General features: G+C 55.3%; 1 protein-coding gene across 7 annotated transcripts in view; it reads left to right on the top strand.

Moving 5' to 3' along the window:
- The window catches only part of JUP (junction plakoglobin), a 59,528-nt gene that overhangs the window by 31,015 nt on the left and 13,802 nt on the right, over positions 1-14,711 (top strand). For 3 of the 7 annotated variants that reach the window (XM_067541304.1, XM_067541300.1, XM_067541299.1), the window contains exons 2-5: positions 10,675-10,904; positions 12,503-12,756; positions 13,337-13,575; positions 14,377-14,578. In XM_067541304.1, coding sequence (XP_067397405.1) covers positions 10,682-10,904; positions 12,503-12,756; positions 13,337-13,575; positions 14,377-14,578 — 918 coding nt within the window. In that variant the 5' untranslated portion in view covers positions 10,675-10,681. Of the gene's footprint in view, positions 1-5,665; positions 5,734-7,288; positions 7,430-9,849; positions 9,979-10,674; positions 10,905-12,502; positions 12,757-13,336; positions 13,576-14,376; positions 14,579-14,711 lie in introns of those variants that run through there. The other 4 variants (XM_067541306.1, XM_067541305.1, XM_067541301.1 and 1 more) reach the window with 3 other exon arrangements.

Below are 14,711 nucleotides of genomic sequence, written 5' to 3'. Positions count from 1 at the left end.
ACCCCTTGACACCAGGATTCTAGCGGGGAAGAATTAAACCTTTTTAAAAAGCCATTGCTACAGGGGATAGGATGGATAAACCATCTAATCTGACCTGATACTTGTTTCTGTTTTTACGCTTTTGTGCCCTGGAGTAAACTGCACATCTAGTTTCATGTTCCTCTCCACGTGAGCACATGGTTGGCCAGGCTGGAATCGCTGTGCTTTTCAGCTCTCTATAAATGCCTGGTGAAACCCCATTTGCTAGAGTTGCTTGCGATGGCACGGTCCCTAAGAAGGGTCAGGGCTAGAACCGGGCCCTCCAGTTAACAGAGTTGGTGGTTCCGCCAGTTTCTAAGGAGAGTTCCCCACTGCCTTTTCAGCTCTTTGGCTGCTTCATGGAGTTGAGTTGGTCGTACATTGGGCAGTGACTGTCTCTGACTTCCTGAGCCTACACGAGGGGTATTTTCCCATGCCTCTGCGGGAGTGGTCTTGTGCACCAGTGAGCTGCAGGAGTTTGCTTGTGAGCACCTTGGATTCCCCCCGCCCCCTCTCTGGACTCTCCCCATCTGGTGCTGGCTGTTGGGAACCAGCACATGCTAATAGTTTGGTTGGACTGGAAAGCATGTTTCCCCGTTGCTAACGATCGGCGTTTGTATTATCCACGTAGCCCTTGGAACTACAAGCCAAGCACTTGCAGTTGAAAAGACCCAGGTTAGCCTTCTCTTCCCTGCGGAAATGACGCTGCACAAGTGTCCTTTAACTTCAGCAGAGCAGTCTCTTTAGTTGCTCAACAGTGTGTGATTGGTGAACCTTTCACAGGGATGGGTGGGGGGCGTGATCAAACTAGGTGACATTCAGGCCATTTCCATTCCACGCTCTTCTGCGGAGGCATCTTGACTTTCTGTAACTCGGAAAAGTATCTCCTGGAAAGCAGCATGTTCGGGGCAATGGGGCTGCCACGGTCCCCTTTAGAGCCGTCCGCTAGATCTCTCCGCTTCCTGGATGGTCTCCTAGCATCTTCCTTGGTCCTGTGGGTCGCTAGCTGCAGCTCTGTCCCCTCCGTGGTCTCTGACTGCACACCGCAGGCTTCGGGCCTTTACCTCTGGCATGGAATCGCGTGATTCTCTCACTTAGACCTTGCCTTGGGCTCCAGCACCCTCTGTATTGCTCGTGCGTACCCAGCAGCTCAGACTGGGCTCAGCACCCGTGGTTCTGCCCTGCTTCTGGAGTCTGGGACCAGTGTAAATAGTGAGCCGCAGCCGCCTTAAACCCAGGTAGTGTTGAATCTGTACCAATAAGGAGTGAGGCATAAAGAGGAAAGAGGGATTTTAAAATGGTCCCTTTATATGCAGGACTCTGCCATCCTCTGGTGTAGACCCTAAGGACGCTTCACTGTCCCAGGTGCTTTAGCCTCGGGGGTGTAGGAGGACAGATGTCAGTCAGGGTGTGTCCTTTTAAATCCAGTCCGGTTTTTGTTGTTCTGTGTTCCCCAGCTTGGGCCCCCCCCCTTGACAGACTGGTTGGGTGAGCTCAGCAGGTGGTCAGAGGGAGAAGGCAAAGGGAATGTCCCATAAGTGTTGGTTGATGGGTGGCTATCTGGAGCCATTGTTCTGCTTCCTGTTTTTTACCAACAGCCTGCTGTTGAACTAACCCAAGGGATTCATGCAGTAAACCTCTCCATGACCCAGTCAGCAGAGCCGCCGGTGCGATCTCTGTCTCTCCCAGTTACCTCATCTCACTGCATTCGATGGGCACTCTAATAACTTGCTGTTCGCACCCTTCGGGTTGCTGCAGAGGGTAATTTCCTAGGAGGTGGTTGCTTAGTACGTATGGCTCGATCTCTCCAGCTGCTATCCTGGGGCATTAGTGCTCAGTGGCGAGTCCGTCTCTAGCGCTCCTTCCAAGGTGATGGCTGGGCGTGCTCTGCATATTCTCATCCAGTGCTCCATTAAAGGGGCAGGGCTTGACCTTCATGTGATTTCATGGGGGAGATCTGGTGTTGCTGCTGTAGCTGCTAATAGAATAGGAAAACTCCCCGGCCCATAATAAACCTTTCCTGTTGGCCTCTTACTGCTACCCCACCCCACGAGCATGGCAAGCAGCCTAGCAGATACCTGAATCCTCTGTTTTTGTAACAGATGAGCCCTGGGATAATGACCCCATCTGTGAATGCGAAGTTCTTGGTGGCAGAATCCGTTCCGGTTTGTTGATGGAAAGGAGGACCCTGCCCCTGTGTGGTGGTCTCCAATGAGTTCAAAACTCGTGAGTCAGACCCTCACAATCATGAGACTTAAACTTCAGATTTTTTCCATTTGCCTTCTGGTTTTTGTGCCTTCGGACCCTTTCCTCCCCAGCCACAGGGCTAAAACCGTCAGGCGTGGCGCAGACTGAAACCATGTGAACGTGCTATAAGGTATAAATACCAGACTGAGTGTTGGCATCACCGGTTCACTGCCTGGGTCCTTCTGTCACCTCTCACTTCGGCTCCCTTGCTGCCTGCCCTCCAGCGTCTGCCTCTACTCTTCCCGCAAATTCTCTCCTTCTTTCTGAATCCGAGCGGGGTGTTTGTGATGCTGGAAACCCTTTTATTTACAGACTGTTAACCTAATCTCTGTTTACATGCCTGCATGCTGTAGGTCAGCTTTCATCATCCTAGTGACTACCAAGGACATGGCCTTCCTGACAGCTAATGCTCTCCTACAAGACCTCTTCAGGGCTAATCTTCTGGGGAAAGGGTTCTCTGACTCGGAAGATGTGGGGAGAAACTCTGCATCTGCTGCTTTGGAGCAGGAGACCACGGAGCTGGGAAGGTGACTGGAGGCAGAGCACCCTGACACCAGAAAAGAAAGTCTCAAGGTTGAGCAAATGCTTTGCATGTCACTTGCTCTACAGAGGACTCTGCATTGTCTCCTTGACTTTATTCTGTCTGTTCCAATTGCATCTTCCCCGAGCATAGCTTCCCTGTGCTCCCCTTTCTGTGCTGAAATGAATGAATTTAGCTAGCTTTCCTGCTAAAATCCTTGATCTGACAAGGGGACAGAGCCGGATTCTCAGGGACTTCTAGGTCTCAAAGGCGCTTGTCTCGTGGAGAGTGCAATATAAACACCTAGACAGGATTGACATTTCCCAAACCCTTAGTCAAACAGTGACACTGTTTCTGCTAGCTCAGTTGCCTAGGAGTGCGCTTGCTGCAGGCTGCTCAGTTGCTTGATCTGCGCCACTTACGAAACCTACAAAGGCAGTCCTCAAGGTGCAGACGAGCAGGCCTATGGCTCGCTAGCTCCCTGCCTCTGATCAAAGGCTGCCAGATGTGTTGAAATGTGGCTTTTTTTAATTCCGTAAAGTGGATGAGACTCTGGAGAAAATTGGGTCAAAGTACAAAGCACGATCTCCGCTTCCAAGGCTCTTTTGTTGCATTAATGTACCTCATTCGCTCTCGCTCAGACAATCAAAGGGCTAAAATCCCCTTTCATATTTCCAGCGTGGCTCTGAACGGAATAAAACCTGCTTCCTTCCCCTGTCCCCAGAGAGGTGAGTGGGATGCGTGCTTAGTCTGACCAATACGAATTCCGAACCGGATACATTTACGAAGAATTCCGGGAAGTCGTCCTGTAAACGTGGAGCATCTTGTACTCTACCGTTTTCTCCCTGGCCGGTCATCTGCTGCTGCCTAGCCGGGCTCTCCTCGCCAGTGGAGGCCAGTAGAACCGGCTTTTGGCCCAGCCTTGGTCTCTGGCCCCTCTGTGGCCTGCAAACCAGTACTGACCCTTCATGCTCCTGCAGCTTTTCCTACCTTTTGATGAAGATGCTCTCTGCTTGTTGCACTCCGGCTGCCCACCTCACTCTCCTGGCAGTTGCAAGAAGCCTCCTGGTGAGTGCTCCGAAGGAATGGAAGAAAGCAGGTGCCGTGTGTCAGGCCTGAAGTCTTAATCTGGATGCTGAGAGTAGCTGGACAAACCCAGGAGATTGCTGCCTTAGCCGCTGTAGTCTGCCTGCACTTCTGAGTGCCTCGCTGTATTGTAGGGCGAGAGATGCCGTGCGACAGGGGCATTGGCTTGCCCTCTGTTTCTACAAGACCTTTTAGAGCAGGGACTGAAAACTGTCCTGCTGTTTGCCTCCAGCTCATTTAAGCTTGTAAAATACCCCCGGACTAGCCTTTGATTGCCATCTGCACTGGAAAAAACGAGTGGGGGCTCATGCATTATGCAGAGGCATGTGAGCTGTCAGTCTTCCGTCCTAACCCATGGACGCTTGGAAAATATGTGGCTGTCAAATTCCTTCACATCTCCGAGCAGCAGTTACTGTCCATGTACATGCTCGGTCTCTCTGTAACCAGCCCCCTCCTGATAGTTTGTGCGCTCCTTAGAACTGGACAGAATCAACACAGCCCGCTCCTTCTGCCATCCTCCATCACCCTGCTCGTCCTGGGATACACCTGGCCCCAGACCTGGGGATTGGGGAGACTCCCTTCTTTCTTAAACAGAAAATTGCCTCTTTAGCAAACCCTGAATCTCAGTGCAGAGATCACATGCAGTGGCAGTGATTGGACCCGTTTGTAGTCCGTCTATAGGCTCCAGCGAGCCCCTCTTGGACCTCTTCAGCTTCCAATTCCAGGTCTCAACTACCATACACTTGCATTTGGCTTCCCTGTCTTGTTTGTAAAGCCCTTGGTTGAGATTTTTCAAAGCTGTCAAAGGGATTCAGACACATCTGTTAATCCCAGTGAAAGACTGCTGTGAAAACCTCTCCCCTTGACTCCACTATTCTCTCTGATCCACCATCCTTCTGTCCATGTGCGTGCACACGCGTTTGCACAGCGCCAGTTTAGGAACACTTGCACGTGGGGCCAAAACCCCAGAAAGCTCATGGCTATTTCCTTCCCCTCTAACTGGCCTCTGCTTCGAGAGAACATGCACTTTACACACGAGCCAGGACCTCGTAAATGCTATTCCTCATGGCCTAGATGCTCTCTGAGGCAGTGTGTAATTCACATCACCTCCTTGCCAATTTCCCTGTCACTTCTACCCACCTCCCCGGGGTGTGGCTGAAGACTAATTGAGAAGCGCTTGCCCACCCTGGCTCATATTTAGATTTCCTTATTCATGGCTCCGTACCCCCACTTCTCTGTCCAAATTGCAAGACCGTCCTCTGCTCAGATGTAAGGAGAGCTCCCCTGCTGCCTGGCATACCGCACCAGCTAACATGGCAAGCTGCAAAAGAGAAGTGAGTCTGTACTCACTCCGCCTGCCCCGGGACTTGCTAACTCCCTTGCTTTTATTGTGGCTTGAAGGCCATCTCTGCCACACCGTGCCAACCTCCCCGTGGCAGAGGAAGCACTCGCCGGGAGATACTCTGGCTGTGTCGAATGAGTCCTTTCCAAGCCACCTTGCTGCCCTTTGAGGGTGTGTGCCATGACTTGGAATTTCTAGCGAAGCTCACCCTGGGATGAGTTCTGCAGATGCTTTTCTGCAACAAGTGGCGACTTTCGGGCAAAAGACACTGCTCAGTGACTTGCTCTGAGGGTCTCCTGGCCGCTGCTTTGCTCCTTGCTCCGTTGACCGAGGGCAGTATGTAAGCTGCAGGCTGGCGGTGAAGAGAATTGTTTTTGACCATCCTTGGCGCAGTGTTCCGGCTGATGCATCATGTTTACGTATCCAGCAATTTAAGTTCACTTTATTTACAGATGCAGGAGGTGGGGCAGAAGTATCACAAATCTACCAGGATGACGAGACGTGGGCTGAAATGCTAAATGTAAGACCAGTCTATTTTCAGCACTGAGTCCGCTATCGACATGGGGACTTTTTCTGGAGACTTTTTTATGCTTACCTTTGTGAACAGCTCCCTGGCTGCTCCTGCGCTGGGAAGAGACCCCATAGGGTACCCTGCTGGCTTTGCATTAGTTCACCTGTCTTTGTATTTGGTGTGTTCAGTCACTGGCTTCCCCTCCCAACCCCTGGTCTCCACCCCTCCAGCCTGCCCTGTTGACACATGATGGGGAGTAAATAGACTTGGGTAGCTTCCATTAGTGGTTCTATCTTTGTCTTTTTTTTACTACCGCATAAGCATGCATTATGCACAAGCCATTAAAGCTGTAACCTACACACTAAATATGATTGCAGCTTTATAGCTTAAAATTACAAACGGACGAGTGGAACACTGCCCTTAAAATGCACCTGGGGTGCTCACGGGGGACTGGCTGGAAAGTGAGCAGGCGTGTGTGTGTGTGTGTGTGTGTCTGTGTGGTGTGGGGTGCTGGCTTTGCCTTGATTGCTGGGATCTAGTAGATTTTCAGAGCACTAAATTGGTAGGGTTTAATTTGCCGTGTAGCTGGGGGGACCCTATTTTATAGGTGGGGAAACTGAGGAACAGGAGTGAAGTTCCTTGTCCAAATTCAGTCAGTGGCAGAGCTGGGAACAGTAGAACCCAGATGTCTCGCCTTGTTGCCCCGCCCCCATTGCCTGGCCTAGCTCTGCTAGGCAAGACTTCTAGCTTCCTTTGGTTTCCTCTTTGAATTGTTCCCGGAATGAGTTGCCAGGCCCTGGCTCTGATTGTCTCTCTGGAGCGTGGCTCTGTGCTGTTCATGGCAGCACTTGACTGCCTGGGAACTGCCTCCTGTGTTCAGACGTGGTTTTACCCAAGCCCCTGCAGGCAAAGCAACCTTCTCCGTAACCGATCCCAAGCAGACCCCGTCCCGCCACAGCAAGGTGCAGTCCCCCTTTGCTCTGTGAATTCTGGTGCCACCTCCGAGGCCCTGACTCAGTAAGTCAGCCAGCAGAGAGAAGGGGGGAGGGGGTGTCAGGGTTGATCTCTCTCCCCACCAGCTCAAGGACTGAAATGGGTGACGCCTGCACTGTAGCTTTCCCCTCCCAGGCTGTCCCATGACATGGCTGGGCTTGGGTCTGTCTGTGGTGCCGGGGAGCAGTCAGCACAGGTCCAGCTCACTGCCCATGTGACTCAGTATCGGTAGACAGTGATGATTAAACCTCTCCTTTGGAAATGATGGGGCTGCCTCTCCCAGTCGGACTCCCTGCTCCAGTGGGTCCAACGGAAGAGCTGCTCGCGTCTCCTTTATCAAGTCTGAAACTCTGACTCATCCCTGCCTTCCCTGACTTGTTGTGACTCTGTAGCTGGTCCCGGGCGTGGAGCTCTGCTCTGAGAGGGCTGTGCAAACCTTGCAGTTAAGTGGGAGTGAAACTTGTGTGGAGCCTGGGATGGCCATAAAAGGAGCTCTCTTGGCTCTGCGTCAGCCCCCGGCCGCTCTGCTCCTGGCCTGAGCGTTGTCCTGGATAATCTCCCCTCTCCCCAGATATCAGAGCCGTTCCTTTGAGGAGCCCAGGAAGGGGGTGGACCACAGGCGAGGAGTGGGGACTTGGAAGTACTGCAGCTTCCATCAGCTGGTGGTGTAACTCTACCCTGGATCTCTCCGCACAGGATCAGCCTGACTCAGGTGGGTCTGGGGAATGCACAGCAGAAGGGGAAGGGGCAGGCTCTGCCTCTATTATCTCCCTAGTACAAATCAAGGACAAGGCTGCCTTTCCTGGAAAGCTGACGCTGTGTTTCTCTGAGGTTCCTGCCGTCCCCAGGAAGCAGGGCGGCGTCTGGAGCCAGCTGCGTTCTGGGCTGGCCTAAAGCCCACTTTTCTCCACTCCTCTCCTGAACTCCTAAACAAATGCTGGCGCTCTTGAGGAGCAGGCCCTGCAGAAGCGCACTGTTTGAGTGCTTTAGTGCAACTGGAGAGCAAGGCACAGAGCTTGTCTCACCCGAGCTGGAAGCAGGCAGGTTTATCGTTGGGTCCCGGGTACATCCGGTTCGGTGGGCCCCTCCTCCCTTTTCACCCCCGTTACAGAGGTCTTGGGGCCCTGGTACAATTGGTCCCCCTCTTCCCCCACCCTGGCTATAATGTACTCCACTTGCTTTGGGGAAGTCAGACTGCGGTGCAAGCCAACATGGAGTCCAGAAGTAAGCCGCAAGCTCCTTGCTCGCGTTCTGTAGCCTGGCACTTCGGCGTGTGATCGTGCACTGCCCGCCATCGTCACGGTTTTGTGCAGCCCACTGGCGAGGTGGGCCTTACCAAAGCGCTTTAGCGAGGCTGGGCAGAGAGGAGGCTGTGCCTCTGGCCGAAGCTTTATTTGGTTCCTTGTGATCTTGCCCCCAGGTGCTCGGTGACTTCCAGGTGAGCAGGACATGCCCTCCCTGCATAGGCAGACCGGGCTGGAGTCATTCGCTTCCTGCTCATCTCCGGCTTGGAGCTCTCTGGATTGAAACCCGATCCGTTGCAGAAACTTTCCTCTGGCCTAAGGAGCTACGTTGGGCTCCGTTACGGAGCGTGTCTTGTGCCAATGGGAAGGAGGCATGTGAATCTGGAATAGGCTCTCTTAGCATCCAGACATTGCTGTGCTGGGCTGGGGGGCTTAAAAAGCTTTACCACCTTCAGTACCTCCCTCCCCCTGCTCCCTCCACATGCTGCCAATTCCATGCCAGTCAGAAGAGAGTGGGACAGCGGATTCCATAACCACTTCCAGGGGCTGGATGTCGCTTGGAAGCGGGGTCCTCTCCAGTCCCAATATGCATCTTCGATCCACAGAAAACAGCAGAGTTGCTTTCTCCCCCAACCAGAGAGGGGCACAGGGCAGCTGCTCAGCTGGCGTGAATCGCTCCATAGTTTGCTTGGTCAGCTCCAAGATAAGGAGACCTGGGTGTCTCTGGGCATTCTGCTTAATGCACAGCTGGGTGGAGCAGAAACAAAGTCCTGCTGGAGCTTTGAATAAAGAAGAGCTTGGTTGAAGTGGGATAACCCTGGCTGGGAAGGAAGCACGCTTCCTTTCTGAGCTGGCTGAGCATGGGTGTACTCAGCGCGCTCGGTGTGCTAGGCTTAGTCCGATCACGCTCTGCTGAGACAGCCACTGGCTTTTGTGTGCAAACAAGTGTCCCCCTGGGAGCGGGGCAGAGACCCAGCAACTCCCTGGGTGCAGGCCAAGCTGCTGTCAGACTAACTTAGCTGCCAGCAGCATGTGCCAGGTTCAGGCCAGTGACCTAGAGGTGAAAGCGCCGTGCGCTGGTCTCAGTCGCCTGAGCCCCAGGTCTCAGCTGAAAGCACCTGGTCGGGTGACGGGAGAGATCAATCTCACACCCTGGTTCCCACGCGTTTCCTTTAAACCTTGTTTCACCAGGACCCTCTAGAGGAGAAGGGGCTCTCCCCGGAGCCCCCTCCCCAGAGTGCCAGTTGGATGGCAAACGCCACCACCACTGATTTACTGGCTGGCGTTCCTCTCCAGGGCGTGTCCGCACCCATTTGCAGCTGTTCTCCATTAACCCTTTAGTGCAAGGGAGTCTCCTTCAGTAGCACGGGCTGCAAATGCAGCCTGCAGACTGGGCATCCAAGTCCCTCCCATCCGGCCAATTTCCAGGGGCTTTTTCCTTGCTTGCTCCATGCCTCTCTAAGTAACGCCGCAGCCGCTACCTGCTCGCCGAAGATCTGCGGGGGGGGGGCCGTGGGGTGAAGTCTGAAGTGACTCTCACAGCAGCCTGATCTCCAGTCTGGGGTGGGTGGAATCTTGTTTTGTGGGGCGTGTGTGGGGGCGAGGGGCGTACCTGAGTGAAGTGCTTTTCCACTGAGGGAACGGCTGGAATCCTTCCTCCCTCCTCCCCTGACAGCTGTGGGGACGCACAAGCGATTCCTACCTGCTGATCCAGGCTCCTTATGGCTCAATAGCCGAGTGCACTAGTATCTGGGCTGGGATCTGGAACGCCCTTGCGAGCCGCTCCTTCAGTCAGTGCTGGGCGGTGGCGGCTGGGGCGGGCGAGCCTGGCGTCTCCTCCCTGGGGGCTGAGCAGGCTGCCTGAGAGTGCGGCTCTCCAGTCCGAGGAAGGACGGAGACTGGCGATTGGGCCGGGCCGGGCAGAGCAGTCCAGGGCAGAGTCCGCAGAGCTGGCTCCATTTTAATCCCGTCACGGGGGGTGTAACTCATCCTGCCTACAGCTGTCGATCGTGTCCGGGTAAGTACCTGCCTTGGTAAAGCGCTACCTGTCCTCCTGCACATCTCCTATGGCTGGATACGCTGGAGTCTCTCGGCCCCGGCGCCAGTGGCCAGTGGCGGGGGAGGGGAGCGTTTCGCAGGACGTGGCATGCCTTATTTTTAGGCACTCTAAGTCTGTCCCAGAAACATCTCTGCAAAGCCCATTTTTATTCTCCGCTCCAAACCCTTGTGGCTGGATGCGGCTTTTCTGCCAGTTCGTCTGTCCGGAAACTGCTCTTTAAAAAGCTCCCCCGTGCTGCTCGGAATAGCAGGGGCTCCGTCCTTCGGCACGGGACGTTCTGTGCGCACGCCTTCAGAGACCGAATAACCCACCCCCTTCTGCAACGAATAATGGCTGCGGGGAGCTGGCGCTTCCCTCGCACTGTCTGTACCAGCCACAACCTGCTTTCATGTCCAAACACAAGAGGCAAAGTGCTGAGCTGCGGGATTTGTCGTCTTGGTTCAGCCTTTCATCTCGTGAATGAGAAAAGGGCAGGCGGTGACCTCTGCGTGCATGGGGGAGTGACGGGCAAGCAGCACGTGGCTGTGGATCGTGTGTGCGCCTGGCCTGGGCGGGGATCGGGGGCAGGAAGGCCGTCTGCCGGGATGTGGGATCTGGCTCCGCTTGCCCATGTGCCGGGCGGAGGCTGTAACTTCCTTCCCCTTCTCCCTGCAGAGCAGCAATGGAGGTGATGAACATGATGGAGCAGCCGATCAAGGTGACGGAATGGCAGCAGACCTACACCTACGACTCGGGCATACACTCGGGGGTGAACACCCAGGTGCCATCTGTCAGCAGCAAGTGCATCGGGGATGACGACGACGTCTACGCCAAGCAGTACACCATCAAGACCACCACCTACAGAGAGGCTGGGGGCCAGGGCCAGGGCCTGGGCCAAGTGGCAGGTAGGGGACCCAGATGGCCAGGATATACAGTTGATGATGAGCAAACCAGACACTTGGGTGGGGGCTGTGCAGAAATTCAGCTGCTCCATCCCAGCCTTCCTCCACCTCCCCCCCAAAATCTCCCATGGCCTATTCTTCACCTGCCCCACTCTGGGCACAGCTCCGCAAATCCTTCCTTTTCTGCATGACTTGGGTGTCTCTGCAGCTTAAAATACCTTCCCCTGACCCCTTGCTCTGGTGAACTGTTTGGCAGCATGTCTGAGTGCAGGAAGGATCTTGTACAGAGAGGGCGTTTTGTGGCATCACCGCATCTCTAATTCTGAGTTTGGTCTCCACGTATGCCTCAGCAGTGCTTTAATCTGTGCGCTCAAGATAGGAACCATCTGATCCCAGCGTAGTGATCGGCCATCTGTGCCTCTCCATTACCTCGCTGCCCGGGGACTGTTTGCAAACCTGTTTCAAGGCAGTGCAGCTTGTCGCATGCACAAAGTAGCTGGTGATGGTGCAACTCGGGCATGTCTGGCTGGGAAAGAAAACCAGAAAGACATTCTCCTCCTCCCCTTTCTCGCTGCACCCCAAACACCGAGCACCGCACAGTCAGCGGAGCCTGTGATCGCTACAACGAGGGCTGTCTTGGCAGCTGCAGCACCCAAACTGTGCTGGGGTGAGGAGGGGCGGGACGGCTTCTGTCCTGCGGAGTAGAGGACCCTGGCTCTGTTCTCTGTGACCAGAGAGTGAGTCACTTCACTCGGACCTGCCAAAGCTGGCCTTGGCTCTGGTGTTTTGCTCCTGTATTTATCCCTGAGGAAAGGGATCTAATTACTGGCCAAAGGGTAAATCCCCTTCCCTGCAGAAGAGGTGCAGTGCTGGAGCCTGGCAGAGGAAGGGAGGCGTAAGGTATCCCCCCACTGCAACTGTGTCACTCTAGCACAGATACTTCCTGCATCTCCAGAAGAGGGTTTTCCATCGGCCTGAGGCCGTAGCCAGGTCAGCGGAGGAACCCTTCTCTTGAGCTAGCTGCTCTGTTGACCGAACTCTGTTGCACAGGGCGTAAAATTTTTTACAGCCCTGAGCGAAGAACTTAAGTTGACCTTAAGTTTTTTAGGTGTAGCCCAGGCCTCGCAATGGAGTAGCTCAGGCCCTCCCCTGGTCTCTGAGGCAGCTACGAGGCAGTGATGTGAGTTGGGGATACTTGTGTGCTAGGAGCTGGACCAAAGCCACCAGCTGTTCCCAGAGGTTACTGACAGCGATCAATGGTGAGAGCTGTCCCAGCAAGCCCCAAGGTGCCTCCAGATCCCATTCCAATCCCCTGAGCCAGCTGGTCCCAACTTGCAAATGCCCTTAATTGTTTTAATTAACAGGCCTTGTGTGACAATTCCCTAATTATGCTGCCTAATTAAGTGTTCCCTTATCTCTGTGCTGCTGTCTCTGTTTACAATGTGAAGCCCCAGTGCCTTGTGGAGTGTGCTGGGACTGCTGACATCAGGGGTGTTGCTTCGTTAAACTCCTCTTCAGTTAATTGAAATCTGGAGGCCTGGCAGTGAACTCTGCAGAGCCTGGGAGTTTAACAGTCCCTCCCCCTCTCCTCCCTGCTGCAGCAGACATGGAATCTCAGCTGGCCATGACCCGGGCCCAGCGCGTTCGGGCCGCCATGTATCCGGAGACTGTGGAGGACCGATCCCTGCTCATGACCACTCACATTGAGGGCCAGCAGACCAACGTGCAGCGGCTGGCCGAGCCCTCGCAGATGCTGAAATCAGCCATTGTGCACCTGATCAACTACCAGGATGATGCGGAGCTGGCCACCCGGGCCATCCCGGAGCTCACCAAGCTGCTGAATGATGAGGACCCGGTAAGGCCGCAAATTCTGCTCAGGGCAGGCGCTTGCCCAGGGCCTGGAGACCTGCTGTGGGACTCCCACAGCAAGTCTCCTAGCTGCATGCTTGCCTGGAAGCTTCCCTCTGTAGGGGGAAGCGCCTGCAGCGTGGCCAGTCTCCCGTCCCAGCTTGGGACCTCAGGGGAGATCCAATCAAGGCGGGCCACCCTTCCCCTTTGCAGAGCACTGTGGTCACATGGCCCGGCAGTCCTGCTGCAGCACGGGGAACCTGAACCAGGAGGACAGCGGTCCCTTTACTTCCTGTACTCACCGTTGCTCCCCGGCCACTTTCACACCACGTGTGATTTTAGCACTCGTGGCAATAACCCTGGCTTTGTCCGGATGGAAAGGCAGGGAAGCCTGCCCCCTAACACTTCATAGATTGCAAGGCCAGGAGGGACCGTTGTGTGATCCTCTAGTGTGAGCTCCTGCATGCGCAGGCCATAGAACTGCCGCAAAATAATTCCTAGGGCAGATCTTTCAGGCAGAGGTGTGACGGGCCATGCATCTGGTTCGTACCGACCCCTCTCTCATCTGTTGCCTTCTCTCTCCCTAGGTTGTGGTCAGCAAAGCTGCCATGATCGTGAACCAGCTGTCCAAGAAGGAGGCATCGCGCCGCGCCCTCATGCAGTCCCCGCAGATCGTGGCAGCTGTGGTGCGTGCCATGCAGAACACCAGCGACTTGGACACTGCCCGCTGCACCACCAGCATCCTGCACAACCTCTCGCACCACCGCGAGGGGCTGCTGTCCATCTTCAAATCCGGAGGCATCCCGGCTCTCGTGCGGATGCTCAGGTACCCAGGCGTCTGCGCCGGTGTACAGAGTTCGGCTGCCCCTTACTCGGCTCAGTAAGGCAGAGGCTTGCTGTGTGGGGTGGCTGGGAGTGGGAGGGAGCAGAATCAGGGCAGTTAGAGATGTTGACGCTCTGACGCGGCCAGTCTGCCGGCATGGCAGCGCACCTTGTCTGGAGCCCCTCTGACTGCTGCTCCATAGGCTCCAGGCTTCGCTGAGGCCCCTTCCCTAGTAAAGGAGGAATCTTTGATTTCTCCCTTGCAGCCTGGACTGTCCCCTACTGAGGTGGCTGTGGCGTCTCCTGGCATGTGCGGACCGTAGTGCTTTGCCAGACCTGGGGTCTCCCTCCACCCGGCCACCCAGGCCGTAGCGGGGACGCCACAGGTGTCGGTTTCAGGCCACCCGGCGTAGCGTTAACCAGCCAGGGTTACGCTGTGCTAGTGAAGCACTTCCAGTCTCTCCCTGCTGGGCCAGTCAGGAGCGGAGTTGTTTGCTCCTAGGGACAATACAATGCTCGCTTCTGTCTCACGCTGGTCCTGGGGTGGTGCTGCGCTTCGGTGGCTGCATGCCAGGGGGCCACACCCAACTGGCTCGAAATGGCGCTTTCTGCAGCAGCCCTTCCCTTTCTGACATGGAGGTGCAGTGTGTCAGAGCTACACGTCCCAGCGTGCGGTGGCCAGCAGTGCTCGGCGGCCTGCAGGCCCCGGGGGCTATACTCCTTGTAACAGCCTGAAGGCACCCGTGTGTCTGCCTTCCGCCACCTCCTGCCTCGACCTAATTCCCCTCCGTGCTTTTGTCCATAGCTCGCCAGTCGAGTCAGTCTTGTTCTACGCAATCACCACCTTGCACAACCTGCTGCTGTACCAGGAGGGTGCCAAGATGGCGGTGCGCCTGGCCGACGGCCTCCAGAAGATGGTTCCCTTGCTGAACAAGAACAACCCGAAGTTCCTTGCCATCACCACTGACTGCCTTCAGCTCCTGGCCTACGGGAACCAGGAGAGCAAGGTGTGCTTCGGCCAGCCCTGCGTCTTGCGCTGCCAAGAAGGCAATGAATTTGTCCCAGGGCTGCTAGGATCCAGACTTGGGGGGGAAGCGGAGGGTGCTGTCGCTGGACAGCCTGCCCTGTGTGGTCAGCTTG

This window comes from Emydura macquarii, unplaced genomic scaffold (genome assembly GCF_026122565.2).
Source record: "Emydura macquarii macquarii isolate MOO-44397 ecotype Brisbane River unplaced genomic scaffold, CSIRO-AGI_Emac_v2 contig_629, whole genome shotgun sequence".
Taxonomy (NCBI): domain Eukaryota; kingdom Metazoa; phylum Chordata; order Testudines; family Chelidae; genus Emydura; species Emydura macquarii.
The sequence above is the reverse complement of the archived record's forward strand: the minus strand, read 5'-3'. Positions and strand labels throughout refer to the sequence as shown.